Genomic DNA, 14594 nt, shown 5'->3' on the forward strand with positions numbered 1-14594 from the left:
ATTGTTCGCCTCTGTTCTTCATAGAAATCTTAGTTTAAAACAGAAAAATTATATTGTGGTCATTATTATCACTGTTAACATAATTATGAATATTATGTTAAAACAATAGATTTTATCTAAATATAAACATAATGTATTTAATATATTCAAATATAGCAACTTTGATTTTCATGCAGTGATTTTACCAACTTCATTGAGTTTAACATTTACAACACATATATCCTTGTTTAGCAACCTTAAAGTGACAATGTGTAGTTTTTACCATTAACCGCTGGAAATATCCGTGAAAAGTTGTTGTAAATCGATTAAAAGATTCCCAGTTGATGAAAAATATTGGCGGTTTCATAACCATAAAAATCTGTTCTAAAATACAAGGGGGCGGGTCTAAGTCTCTGGGCGACGCCATATTGAATGCTGTTCCCTTCTATGGAAGCCCGTGAGGACAAAATGCATTGACTGATTTGTGACAAATGCTCACAAAACTTTCACCGTAAATAATCATTGTTGTTTTACACATTTACCTCTTCACTTGTTACCAGTGATGAAAGAGAATCTGATGTTCTTGTTATTTTGCCGAAGGTTGTGTTCCCAGGGGTTTTTGACCCTAATGGCCATCCATTGGTAAGGTCTTACTTGAACACAAAAGTAATGCTTGCTTGCAATCATTTAGGGATGTACTGCCCTCTATGGCCAGGGATACTACACACTGTCACTGTGACCGTGAACACGAGAGGAGCCCGAGCTGTTTTCTGGTTCTGCAGACACACCAACATTTGGTGCATCATAGCCCCACACTGAGTGGTCAAACAGCGCCATGACGCAAACTAGCTTAATTTCTGATGATTGGTTGGGTGAAATCCCATGATTCCATGAGTCTGTGAAAAGACACACCGACATCATTTAGGATGTGAGTGGAAGTGTCTAAATATAGATGCTGGCCCTATAAAGGGTTAATGCATTCAGTCAACATACAACAAACAATTACTAAAGTTTTGTGCTTTATTCTGCAGTTTCAAAAGTTACTTTCTTGCTTTGTTTTCTTCCATCTGGTTTTTCCCTGTGACCACTCCCAAAATTATCTAATTTGTGACCATTCTTGTCTTTGTGCTCTGGCGTGCTTGTGTGCACGTTAGCACGGCCCAGCTGAGGCAGAAAAAGGTCAGTCTGTCCCTCTGTTGCACAAATGGCCCATTTCTCCTTCTTCAAACTGTCTCTTTCACATCTGGTCCTCCATTTCTGAGGGCGGTGATGCTACATCATGGCGTGATCAGATACAACAGCAGCAGACTTCTGCCCTGAGCTTTTTGCTGCTGATTTACTCTTTAATATGTTCCATGTCAACAGCACATCATTAAATAGTTTTGTTTGCCCGTGAAGTAACTTTCACTCTGCCCATGTTTATGTGGTTTGGGCCCCATTAAACTGTCTGGTGTTAAAATATGGGGGCATGAGCTGCTATCTGAAGCATCAGTCTCCCTCACGAACACAAACACTGGGACAGTGGAGAAGCCAGGGGTTGTAGCCGGTGGGGGTTGTAGGGAATCAAATTTGGAAAAAGAAACAGAGGGGAGGAATGAGAACAAGGCTAGTGGGGGTGATGTCGTCAAAAGAAGGGTGAGAGAGTTGACGGAGGTATCCTGTTGTCCTGAGTGAACTCAGTCTCCATCTGTGTGGATGTTTATCCTACATTTGTAAATGGCCTGTATTTGTAGAGCGCCTTCTTACCCCGTTTCACACTGAAGCATCACTGGCACGGAGCTGCAGCAGAATGTAACAGCTTCAAATAGAATCCATTATAGTCTATGGAGTGTTTCAAACCAGCAGCAATGCTGTAATTTCCAGGCGCGGCCCAGAAGCGGCACGCCGCTCTGCTAAAGTTAGGATCGGGCTCTTTTTTTCCATGTTCCACTTCTGGGATGCATCAATTTCTGCAATTATCATAGGGTTAGACAGGAAATCACACACGGTTTCAGTCACCTGACCTGATGTTGGTGTATGCGTGTGTCTGCTCTGTCTTCTCGATCCCCAGTGAGTCGTGGTGGATGGCTGCTTATACTGAGCCAGGATCCTCTGGAGGTTTCTTCCTGTTAAAAGATAGTTTTCCTCTCCACTTTTGCCAAATGCTTGCTTAGTATGAGGATTGCTAAGGATTACTTGATGCAGTTCGCTGGGTTCCTTATATAGGAAACTTTTTCTGATTGGCTTAATGATCTGACCTGTTTTGGAATGTTTATTATGTGAAGATCCTTGAGACGAATCTTGTCGTGGTTTGGCGCTTTATAAAAAAACTTGAATGAAGTTTATGAGTTCTGATTGCTGGATATTATTATTTATTTTCACAACTGCAGCAAAAACAAATCATTTCTATAAACATATGATATTTATTCCTCACCTCTGTTTTAGGCGGTTTGGTCTTTTCTATTACAGTCTGCATTTTCTATGCTGTTGAATGCCCCCCTCTATTTTTATTGATGTTGTGGTATGATCTTGAGTTTCTCTTTCTGGTGCAGTGTTTGTATCTGTACCTAGCATTTTTTGTTTGCCTCTCTTCTTGACTGCACTTTGTTCACCTGTCATGCTGTATTTTTAAAAGTGCTTTAGAAACAAAACTTGTGTTGTAGGGTAGGGTTGGTTAGAATAGGGTACGGTGTGGTGTGGTAGGGTAGGGTAGGGTTGGGTAGAGTAGAATAGGGTAGAATAAGGTATGATGTGGTAGGGTGTGGTAGGGTAGGGTAGGGTGGGGTAGGGTTGGGTAGAGTTGAATAAGGTATGGTGTGGTGTGGTAGGGTAGGGTAGGGTAGAGTAGAATAAGGTATGGCATTGTGTGGTGTAGTAGGGTAGGGTAGGGTAGAATATGGTATGGTGTGGTGTGGTAGGGTAGGGTAGGGTAGAATAGGGTACGGTGTGGTGTGGTAGGGTAGAGTAGAATAGGGTAGAATAAGGTATGATGTGGTAGGGTAGGGTGGGGTAGGGTTGGGTAGAGTTGAATAAGGTATGGTGTGGTGTGGTGTGGTAGGGTAGGGTAGAGTAGAATAAGGTATGGCATTGTGTGGTGTATTAGGGTAGGGTAGGGTAGGGTAGAATATGGTATGGTGTGGTGTGGTAGGATAGGGTAGAGTAGAGTACAATAAGGTAGAATAAGACATGGTGTGGTGTGGTGTTGTGTGGTGTGGTGTGGTAGGGTAGGGTAGGGTACAATAAGGTAGAATAAGATATGGCGTTGTGTGGTGTGGTAGGGTAGGGTAGGGTAGGGTAGGGTAGGGTACAATAAGGTAAAATAAGATATGGCGTTGTGTGGTGTGGTACAGTAGGGTAGGGTAGAATTGGTATGGTGTGGTGTGGTAGGGTAGAATAGGGTATGATGTGGTGTGGAAGGGTAGGGTAGGGTAGAGTAGAGTAGAATAGGGTAGAATAAGATATGGTGTTGTAGGGTGTGGTAGGGTAGGGTAGAGTAGAATAAGGTATGGCGTTGTGTGGTATAGTAGGCTAGGGTAGAATATGATATGGTATGGTATGGTGTGGTGTGGTGTGGTGTGGTGTGGTAGGGTAGGGTAGAGTAGAGTAGAATAGGGTAGAATATGGTATGGTATGGTATGGTATGGTGTGGTGTGGTAGGGTAGGGTAGAGTAGAATACGGTATGGAGTTGTGTGGTGTGGTAGGGTAGGGTAGGGTAGAATTTGGTATGGTGAGTTGTGGTAGGGTAGGGTAGGGTAGGGTACAATAAGGTAGAATAAGATATGGCGTTGTGTGGTGTGATAGGGTAGGGTAGGGTAGAATTTGGTATGGTGTGGTTTGGTGTGGTAGGGTAGAATAGAGTATGATGTGGTGTGGAAGAGCAGGGTAGGGTAGAGTAGAATAGGGTAGAATAAGATATGGTGTTGTAGGGTGTGGTAGGGTAGGGTAGGGTAGAGCAGGGTATTGTGTGGTGTGGTAGGGTAGGGTAGGGTAGAATAGGGTAGGATGTGGTGTGGTAGGGCAGGGTAGAATAGGGTATGATGTGGTGTGGTAGGGCAGGGTAGAATAGGGTATGATGTGGTGTGGCAGGGTAGAATAGGGTAGGGTATGGTATGGTGTGGTGTGGTGTGGTGTGGTAGGGTAGGGTAGAGTAGAGTACAACAAGGTAGAATAAGACATGGTGTGGTGTGGCAGGGTAGAATATGGTATGGTGTTGTGTGCTAGGGTAGGGTAGAGTAGAATAGAATAGGGTAGAATATGGTATGGTATGGTATGGTGGGGTGTGGTAGGGTAGAGTAGGGTAGAATATGGTATGGTATGGTGTGGTGTGGTGTGGTGTGGTAGGGTAGGGTAGAGTAGAATAAGGTATGGCGCTGTGTGGTGTGGTAGGGTACGATAGGGTAGGGTAGTATTTGGTAGGGTGTGGTGTGGTAGGGTAGGGTAGGGTAGGGTACAATAAGGTAGAATAAGATATGGCGTTGTGTGGTGTGGTACGGTAGGGTAGGGTAGGGTAGAATTTGGTATGGTGTGGTGTGGTAGGGTAGAATAGCGTATGATGTGGTATGGTAGGGTAGGGTAGGGTAGAGCAGGGTATTGTGTGGTGTGGTAGGGTAGGGTAGGGTAGAATAGGGTATGATGTGGTGTGGTAGGGTAGGGTAGGGTAGGGTACAATAAGGTAAAATAAGATATGGCGTTGTGTGGTGTGGTACAGTAGGGTAGGGTAGAATTTTGTATGGTGTGGTGTGGTAGGGTAGAATAGGGTATGATGTGGTGTTGAAGGGTAGGGTAGGGTAGAGTAGAGTAGAATAGGGTAGAATAAGATGTGGTGTTGTAGGGTGTGGTAGGGTAGGGTAGAGTAGAATAAGGTATGGCATTGTGTGGTATAGTAGGCTAGGGTAGAATATGATATGGTATGGTATGGTGTGGTGTGGTGTGGTAGGGTAGGGTAGAGCAGAGTAGAATAGGGTAGAATATGGTATGGTATGGTATGGTATGGTGTGGTGTGGTAGGGTAGGGTAGAGTAGAATACGGTATGGCATTGTGTGGTGTGGTAGGGTAGGGTAGGGTAGAATTTGGTATGGTGAGTTGTGGTAGGGTAGGGTAGGGTAGGGTACAATAAGGTAGAATAAGATATGGCGTTGTGTGGTGTGATAGGGTAGGATAGGAAAGAATTTGGTATGGTGTGGTTTGGTGTGGTAGGGTAGAATAGAGTATGATGTGGTGTGGAAGAGCAGGGTAGGGTAGAGTAGAGTAAAATAGGGTAGAATAATATATGGTGTTGTAGGGTGTGGTAGGGTAGGGTAGGGTAGAGCAGGGTATTGTGTGGTGTGGTAGGGTAGGGTAGGGTAGAATAGGGTATGATGTGGTGTGGTAGGGCAGGGTAGAATAGGGTATGATGTGGTGTGGTAGGGCAGGGTAGAATAGGGTATGATGTGGTGTGGCAGGGTAGAATAGGGTAGGGTATGGTGTGGTGTGGTGTGGTGTGGTAGGGTAGAGTAGAGTACAACAAGGTAGAATAAGACATGGTGTGGTGTGGTAGGGTAGAATATGGTATGGTGTGGTGTGGTAGGGTAGGGTAGAGTAGAGCAGAATAGGGTAGAATATGGTATGGTATGGTATGGTGGGGTGTGGTAGGGTAGAGTAGGGTAGAATATGGTATGGTATGGTATGGTATGGTGTGGTGTGGTGTGGTGTGGTAGGGTAGGGTAGGGTAGAGTAGAATAAGGTATGGCGCTGTGTGGTGTGGTAGGGTACGATAGGGTAGGGTAGTATTTGGTAGGGTGTGGTGTGGTAGGGTAGGGTAGGGTAGGGTACAATAAGGTAGAATAAGATATGGCGTTGTGTGGTGTGGTACGGTAGGGTAGGGTAGGGTAGAATTTGGTATGGTGTGGTGTGGTAGGGTAGAATAGGGTATGATGTGGTATGGTAGGGTAGGGTAGGGTAGAGCAGGGTATTGTGTGGTGTGGTAGGGTAGGGTAGGGTAGAATAGGGTATGATGTGGTGTGGTAGGGCAGGGTAGAATAGGGTATGATGTGGTGTGGTAGGGCAGGGTAGAATAGGGTATGATGTGGTGTGGTAGGGTAGAATAGTGTATGGTGTGGTGTGGTGTGGTAGGGTAGGGTAGAATAGGGTAGGGTATGGTGTGGTGTGGTGTGGTAGGATAGAATAGGGTATGGTGTGGTAGGGTAGAATAGGGTATGGTGTGGTGTGGTGTGCAATGGTAGAATAGGGTATGGTGTGGTGTGGTAGGGTAGAATAGGGTATGGTGTGGTGTGGTAGGGTAGAATAGGGTATGGTGTGGTGTGGTGTGGTAGGGTAGGGTAGAATAGGGTAGGGTATGGTGTGGTGTGGTGTGGTAGGATAGAATAGGGTATGGTGTGGTAGGGTAGAATAGGGTATGGTGTGGTGTGGTGTGCAATGGTAGAATAGGGTATGGTGTGGTGTGGTAGGGTAGAATAGGGTATGGTGTGGTGTGGTAGGGTAGAATAGGGTATGGTGTGGTGTGGTAGGGTAGAATAGGGTATGGTGTGGTGTGGTAGGGTAGAATAGGGTATGGTGTGGTGTGGTAGGGTAGCATAGGGTATGGTGTGGTGTGGTACGGTAGGGTGTGGTGTGGTGTGGTGCGGTGCGGTGTGATATGATGGTATGGTATGGTATCGTATAGTGTTAGCTCGGGTCCACTGACAGGTTAGGAACGATTGTTAAACCTAAACAGCTGAAGTGGAAATGGGATTAACACAGTGCGTGGCCCTATGATGCAATAGATGCAATTTATGCTGTGGCTAAATCGTACCTCATCCTTACCAGCATGTGAATGTGTGTGTGAATAAGTGGATGGCTGTGTTGTGAAGCACCTTGGGGGATTGTAGAAACCTAAGAAGGTGCTATACAAATACAGGCTGTTTATCATAGAGTAACGGGTTGTCATTTTCATTTTACATTTAAGGAGTTGTTGTGTTTGGAGTTATTTTTTTTGGAAATGTTCTCTGAAAGTGCAGCTGTCATTCAATCTGGTTACCTTGACAACGTGTCACGTATGACTGGGCAGCAGAGGAGGTTCCGGAGGATTCTCATGCTGTAAAATTGCTATGCTTTATGCAACAAATAGTTTCTGATCAATGTGCCTGCTTGTGAGTACTTAAAGATTGTTTTAGGTCAGTTTTGATTGCGTGTACGTTATATATGAGAACAGTCCTTAGTCTTTACGTCTAATAGTTTAATCTTATTTTGATCTTATATGTTTTATCTTACCTGCTTTTTTTAATGTAAAGCTAATTATGTGTCTGTTGGCCAGATCGTCGTTGTAAATGAGAATGAGTTCTCAATCGACTCATCTGGTTAAATAAAAGTTTAAATACAAATAGAAATAAACAAAATATGAAGTGGAATCAGATTTGTGTGGTTTATCTGTCGCTCCACAAAGGGTCCCAAATCACAGCATAGCTCCTTCTGGGCGATCAGTGCATTCACGGAGCAGGCATTCCCTCCGGAGTGTTCGCTCTGCCAAATCCTCCAAACACTGACCAGCCATCATATATTGTCAGATTCCTGTCGGTCACGTGTGTCTTTTATTGCTTTTAGCACCAATTACGTGAAAAAGCTATTTTTCCACCGGCATAATTATTTATGGGGTAAAATACTTTATGGATGAGGAACATGTGGACAACTGAGAACTTCAGCACTGCGATTCCCTCGTTCTACCATTAGGTGCTGTTTGTATGCATGGTCAGAGCTATTCTTATATTTAGGAACATTTCTATGCACAAGTACAAAATGGAGAATACCACACAATGCGTAAAATTGGTCCTACGTACAAAATACGCACATATCTGTTCGTAAGTATGCTTGATAAATGAGGGCCCAGGGCTCAGCAACGCACTCTGGAGTCACTGGAGCCAGTGACCCACCCTGCCCCGAAATCTGCACCGGATCTGAGACTTATGGTGTGGTATGTTAAGTTATGGTGTGTTGTGTTGTGTTGTGTTGCGGTGGTGTGGTGTGGTATGGTGCGCTGCATTGCGGTATGGTGTGTTGTGTTGTGTTGCAGTGGTGTGGTGTGGTGTAGTGCGTTGCATTGCGATATCGTGTTGGGTGTTGTGTTGTGTTGTGCAGTGTTGCAGTGGTGTGGTGTGGTGTAGTGCATTGCGGTATTGTGTTGTGTTGTGTTGCAGTGTTGTGCTGTGTTGCGTTGTGTTGTGTTGTGTTCTGTTGTGTTGTGTTGCAGTGCTGTGGTGTGGTGCGTTGTGTTGCGGTATGATGTGGTGTGTTGTGTTGTGTTGCGGTATGATGTGGTGTGTTGTGTTGTGTTGTGTTGCAGTGGCGTGGTGTGGCGTGGTGTGGTGTGGTGCGTTGCGGTACGGTGTGGTGCGTTGCATTGCATTGCATTGTGTTGCAGTGCTGTGGTGTGGTGCGTTGTGTTGCGGTATGATGTGGTGTGTTGTGTTGTTGCGGTATGATGTGGTGTGTTGTGTTGTGTTGCAGTGGCGTGGTATGGCATGGTGTGGTGTGGTGTGGTGCGTTGCGGTACGGTGTGGTGCGTTGCATTGCATTGCATTGTGTTGCAGTGCTGTGGTGTGGTGCGTTGTGTTGCGGTATGATGTGGCGTGTTGTGTTGTGTTGCAGTGGCGTGGTGTGGTGTTATGTGTTGTGTTATGTTGCGGTATGGTACGGTATGTTAAAAAAGTAAAGAATTGAAGATTTTTTTAGGATTCCAGTGCTACTGAATATCACTACATCAACTTTATCATAAACCTCCTGCCATTTACGCTAAAATTGATCAGTTTTCTGTGATTTTTTTCCCTCCGCATTATAAAGTACTGTTATCTGCAGCCATAGCACAATTATCCCTATTAAAAGGCACAATTTGCTTTAGAGCTTCTCTGTTTTGTAAAAAAAAATCATGATTGCTTTGTTTTATTCATAATAACAAATGTGGCAAACGATTACTCACTGAGGTGGTAAACATGCTTAATTTATGTCTTTTCTTCAGGTGAAAACCCACAGGAAATACTGTGATGTGGTTTGTCAAAATAAGACCGCTAAGTGTAGACTTGCATTAAATTTGCCGCTTTTATTTCTTAATACATTTGAATAAATAACTTCAGAAATACACACTTGGACCAAGGACAGGTTCTGTCTTGAAAGTCTAAAATATCCAGAAGATCACACTTTTGGAAGATTGCAGTGATGTCAGTAGGGGCAGAGTTGAACTGTTTCCTTGCGACCAAAACATGGACAGACAGGGCAAAGCACTTAAAACAGAGAGAAGCTGTTACAGAATCTCAGCGGAGTGAGAATACTGATTTAAAAAAGTGTTCAAGAGTCATAATGGATAAGAAATAGAACCATAAATATTTCCAGCCACCACACTGCACAGCTTTAAAAATGATGACACACATGGAGGTGATTTTATTGGTCCTCATTTTATTGCCGACTCACATGGATGTTTTTAAGAACAAAATAACAAAAATGTATATTTAAACGTAGCAAATGAGAAAGTGTATCAACAAAAGGTAACTTGAACAATACTGATGAGGTACACATTTATATTTATTTCGATGGCAGTACTTAAAACTTGTACTGGTGTTGTTAGTTGGAGGCAGTAGTTTATTCTGTTTTCAACTTTTATGTGTCCAGTTGAAATTTCTCTTTTATGTATGGCTTCTATATATGGATATGGCTTTTATATTTACAAGCTAAAATAGGACTTGTCAGAATGGACATACATCCACAGACTGTTGCTGACATTTTAATGAATGGACGAATAACTTTTTTTTCTTTTATTTAGAGGGACGGTGTGCATTAATAAACATTTTACAATGTAAATGTACTCAGTTATAGCCAAAAGGCTAATCTCCATTGGTAGCCCCTATGCCTGAAGGCACATTACAAGAAAAAGGCAACATTAGGATTAAAAAACATTTTAAAAGCAAAACAGCAAGTTAAAGAACATTACACAGAATACCCCCCCCCCCCCCCCCCCCCGGCAAAAAAAGTATAATTTTTTTTAACAAACAGTCAAACAAACAACAGAGCTTCATCTTCTGAAGGTTTAGTGTTTCCCTGCAAACAGTCAACGTCGCATGGATGTGCAGATCGTGTCTATATTGAGTCTGTCGGCCAGGACCACGTTTGTAGGATGTCCAAACTAGGTCTTTGCACAGTGGGTTCATGCAAACTTTAATTAGAAACATTTGCATGGTCTTCAGTTGGATAATTTCTCTGAAAATAATCTATTCAGAAAGATATTTTGGAAGCTTACAAAAATGACAAAAGAAGGTAACATGTCTGCTACTGGATCCAAGGGTTTCCACTTGTTATCTTGTGCAACATGCCCTAATAATAATCTTTCCTCTTAGTTTAGGATTAGGCAATAAAGACCATCACATTAATTTTTATATACATGCAAACTCACATTCCCCACTTATTCCTACCATCACCCCCCCCCCCCCCCCCCGCACACACACACACACACACACACACCCACACACACACACACACACACACACACACACACACACACACACACACACACACACACACACACACACTCACACACACACACACACAAACCAGCTTATCAGGCGGTGGGAGTCTGTGTCTCCTCAGCACAGAAGCTGAACTCCAGCTTCAGGAGGTGCCTGAAGAGGGTGGGAAGCCAAATCCAAAAGCTGACAGAAAGCACGTACATCAGCATCTCTTACATATCTCCTTCGTTACAAAAACCAAGTCTTCAAAATCATAGGAAACATCCTATATTAATGGAACATTAATAGACTTCATACACCAATGAATAAAAATATTTTAACTTACTTTGTGTGATCCTTTCTATTTTTTCAGTGGTCACATTTTATTCCACACTGGGAGGTCCGGCTATTGCTCATGGGCTGAAGGAAGCCCAAGTCACCCACATTATAACCAGTAGAGAGCTCCTGGAGACCCGACTGAAGGTAAGAAAAATCAGTAATTATCATTATTATCATTAGCTAGGGGTCTCCTGCTTTTATTTTGATAGGCTACTTCTATTTTATGTCAGTTTGAATTAGCATGTTTGTGAAATAGCGTTTTCTTGTCCGGGGATTGGACCGCCAAGGCTCCCGCCTTGGTCTGCCACCCGATTCGGGGAGGTGTTTCGGGCATGTCCTGCCGGCAGAAGGCCCCCGGGTCGACCCAGGACACGTTGGAGAGGTTACATCTCCAATCTGGTCCGGGAACGCCTTGGGGTCCTGCCGGAGGAGGTGGTGGACAAGGCCGGGGAGAGGACGGCCTGGAGCTCCCTAGTTGGGATGCTGCCCCCGCGACCCGGACCCGGATAAGCGGAGGAAGACGAAGACGAAGACGAAGTGAAATAGCGTGTGTGTGTGTGTGTGTGTGTGTGTGTGTGTGTGTGTGTGTGTGTGTGTGTGTGTGTGTGTGTGTGTGTGTGTGTCAGGCTATTCTACCTGAAGTTCCAAGGCTGCAGCAAATCATCATAGTGGACAACACACCAATCACATGGCCCGACTGTCCACGGGGCGTCAGCATCCTCAACATGGAGGCTGTTCAGAAGCTGGGATCCAGACCTGAGAACGGTGAGTCGTCTGAAACGCTAGCCCCAAACAAAAAAAAATGGATGAAGTGAAAGAGTTAAATATGTATTTGGATCTGGGTGCCTGGAGTACCACAAGGTTCAGTGTGGTCTTATATGTATTTGTATATGTGTGTGTGTGTGTGTGTGTGTGTGTGTGTGTGTGTGTGTCATTATTCTTAACTATTTTCTACATAGCTAGTTAAAATTCCTAGGGATTTGTTTATTTATTCATGGGGGCGGGTTGCTTTGATTTAGATTTTGCTGTTTGTTGTAAAGGTATACAAGCGTGGCTTCCATCTACACTGTAGAAACTACGAGAGTATTTTGAACAAAACTGTCTGGAGCGTTTTGTTTTTCCAGAGATAAATACATTTTACCCTGATGGGTCTGATCATTTTTCAAATGAAATAGATGTTCCTGTCCATAAAGGACAAGAGGCAAGTGATTGATCGTTTGAGGAATGAATGTATAGCTCATCAGCTGTGACCTTTTATTTGGATCTCAACCCCATTTTCACACCCTCGGGGGCACAGAGACCAACATGTTTGAGCTCATATATCATAAATAAATCACCAAAGCGAAGGAATGTTTAGAAAATGTTGTGTTATATATGTGGACATATACAGATCATAATCAGAAACCAACACTCTACAGCCTCAGCTGATGGTAATTTGTCCTCTAAGGACCTAAATATCTAATTTAATAAGATGTTTTGTCTGGGTATCACCGCTACAAAAGCCTCAGTGGACACAATTTAATCTTCATCTTTTTAAATAATTTATGTTTAGTGAGATCTTAATAATTATTCTTAAAGAGTAGCAAACACTCCCACCCTGAAATGCATGATGGGGTTTCTTCTGGGCATGGGGGTGTTGGTAGGAGTCACTTTAGGTCATGTGAATGAGGAAGTTCTGACATCTGTGTCAGATTAGGTTTGATACTGTCCACGCTGTGTGATGAGAACGAGTTGTTGCCTCCCCACTCTCCTCACTTGCTGCTGAGGCCCCTCTGAACCAGTGACCCGCAGCATGACAAGCTGGTATTGTTATGTACAGATAAAAGGAGGAAGAGGTAGGATTAGGAAGGGAGTTTGGAGCACTGGGATACAGAGGAGGGTCATGTTTACACACAGGGATGTTAACTTCACATGACTTCAGCTCTCAGTGCAGACAGTCCAGAGATCTGCTGTTTTACAAGCGCTCAGAAAGAGGGAGGTGCATTAATTGTAAACCATATTTGCTGTGAGTCAGTAGTAGTGATTCATGCCTAATGTTGCTGTGTGATTGGCCAGCTCTGCAGAACATCTTTTATGTTTATTTACTTGGCAGACACTTTTATCCAAAGCGACTTACAATTTATAACCTATAGGGCATGTTGTGATCTGTGGGGGAAACCGGAGTACCCGGAGGAAACCCACGCATGCATGTGGAGAACACGCAACTCCACGCAGAAAGGCCGCAGCCGAGTTTTGAACCTGCAACCTTCATGCTGTGAGGCAATGGTGCTAACAACTGCACCACAAGGCAGCCCAACTTTTAATGATCTGCCATTAAAATGCTCACAGAATTCACTCAAACGTTAGTTTAATCCAAAGGACAGAGCATCCAGACAGAAGCTGGTTGGTATTTAGAAGGGAGTGTTCAGACATTTGGTAGGAGTAGCTTTGAACATATGGCACAACACAGGAGAGTCACGAGTTCAGGTCAAGACTCAGCAGTCCACTTACAGGACTACCATGTCCAGGATGACTACGACCCTCAACAGCAGTCATTATTTAACCCTCTCAGGCTCAAAATAAGTTTAGATAAAAGGACGAACAACTAAGTCCTTCAGCGGTACTTCTGAGTAAAAAAAAATGCTCATGAAACACGTGTGTGGAGTAACCAGGTAGGTAGGTTTCAACGTTGCAAATCTGCAACGCCTGCCTCCAGAGGGTTCAAACCTGAACAATATGTTGTGCTTCTAAGCCAAAGTTGAGGACTCATCCATAGTTTTGCCTTAATAAAGAATGGTACCTAAACATCCTCCCAGAGGAACTCCTCCACTGTAATGCTATTGATTCACCTCTTGGTGAATCCACAAGAGGTGTTGTAGCCAACCTGGAGGCACTGATGATGAAAAGCGAGCTCAGTCAGTCAGGTTCTGGACCAGAAGTCGATTGACTTCATGTCAGGGTGAACTAGAGAGGTCTCGAAAAAGGACCAACACATAATGACCCTACTTCCTTTGCATTTGCATTTGCTTCTTCTCCAGCCTTCAGAGAGTACAGAAGCTTTTTTTCTCAGCTCCCTTATCTGCTCCCCCAAGGCTCTTTGTCTCTGTCTGCCTACAGAGCACCTCTTGCATTTCTCCTGAAATCACTACTTCTACTTCTTTTTGGACATGGACTTAATTAACTGGTCATTCAACGCGATTGATAAAATTTTTTCTACGATGAGAACGGAGAAGGGGGCTCCCACCTGTCCCGAGGGGACATTCACAGCGGGATATGCACTCGATTCTTGGGAGCTCTCACGGATCGTGTGCCTCTCTCAGTTGTCCATCGAGGACGTGGAAGATTTGTGGATGTTCGGCCTGATGATCACTGGATTTCTTCTGATTGGAGTGGGAGGATATCTGGTTTTCTGGAAATTTGGGAAGACGGGAGTGATTGGAGTGCGACCCGCGCCCATGGAATGTGCCGCTCGTGCGGTAACCTCACAGACTGGGACGTTACTCGAGGTGAACCGTAAGCTGGATAATGTCCTCGCGGCGTTGCCTGTGTTAGTACGCAAGATGGATGTCATCTCGGAGAGGGTCGCCGGACGATGTGGGGATGTTTAGAACGTATAATTGGCTTCACTGGTGGACATGAATGACCACTTATAGACTCCAAGGCAGAGAGGAAAATTATCTCTGCCTGCCCCAAACAAAGTCATGTTTATCCTTATCTGACGCCAAGGCTGCTTCAACACACCCCCACGAAAGGAGGAATGCTGACAGATGCTGTGTCCCGACCTTGCCCCCCTGCCTTCAGATGGTGACTTCTGCTCGAGGTCAGCGACCTGCGGGAAACTCATTGTGCTCTCT

General features: G+C 44.2%; 1 protein-coding gene across 1 annotated transcript in view; it reads left to right on the forward strand.

Moving 5' to 3' along the window:
- The window catches only part of acsl3a (acyl-CoA synthetase long chain family member 3a), a 58934-nt gene that overhangs the window by 12606 nt on the left and 31734 nt on the right, over nt 1-14594 (forward strand). Inside the window, exons 4-5 of the mRNA XM_054742951.2 lie at nt 10796-10905; nt 11388-11526. Of these exons, the coding sequence (XP_054598926.2) occupies nt 10796-10905; nt 11388-11526 (249 nt within the window). The remainder of the gene's footprint in view (nt 1-10795; nt 10906-11387; nt 11527-14594) is intronic.

Source organism: Nothobranchius furzeri, chromosome 13 (assembly GCF_043380555.1).
Source record: "Nothobranchius furzeri strain GRZ-AD chromosome 13, NfurGRZ-RIMD1, whole genome shotgun sequence".
Classification (NCBI taxonomy): Eukaryota; Metazoa; Chordata; class Actinopteri; order Cyprinodontiformes; family Nothobranchiidae; genus Nothobranchius; species Nothobranchius furzeri.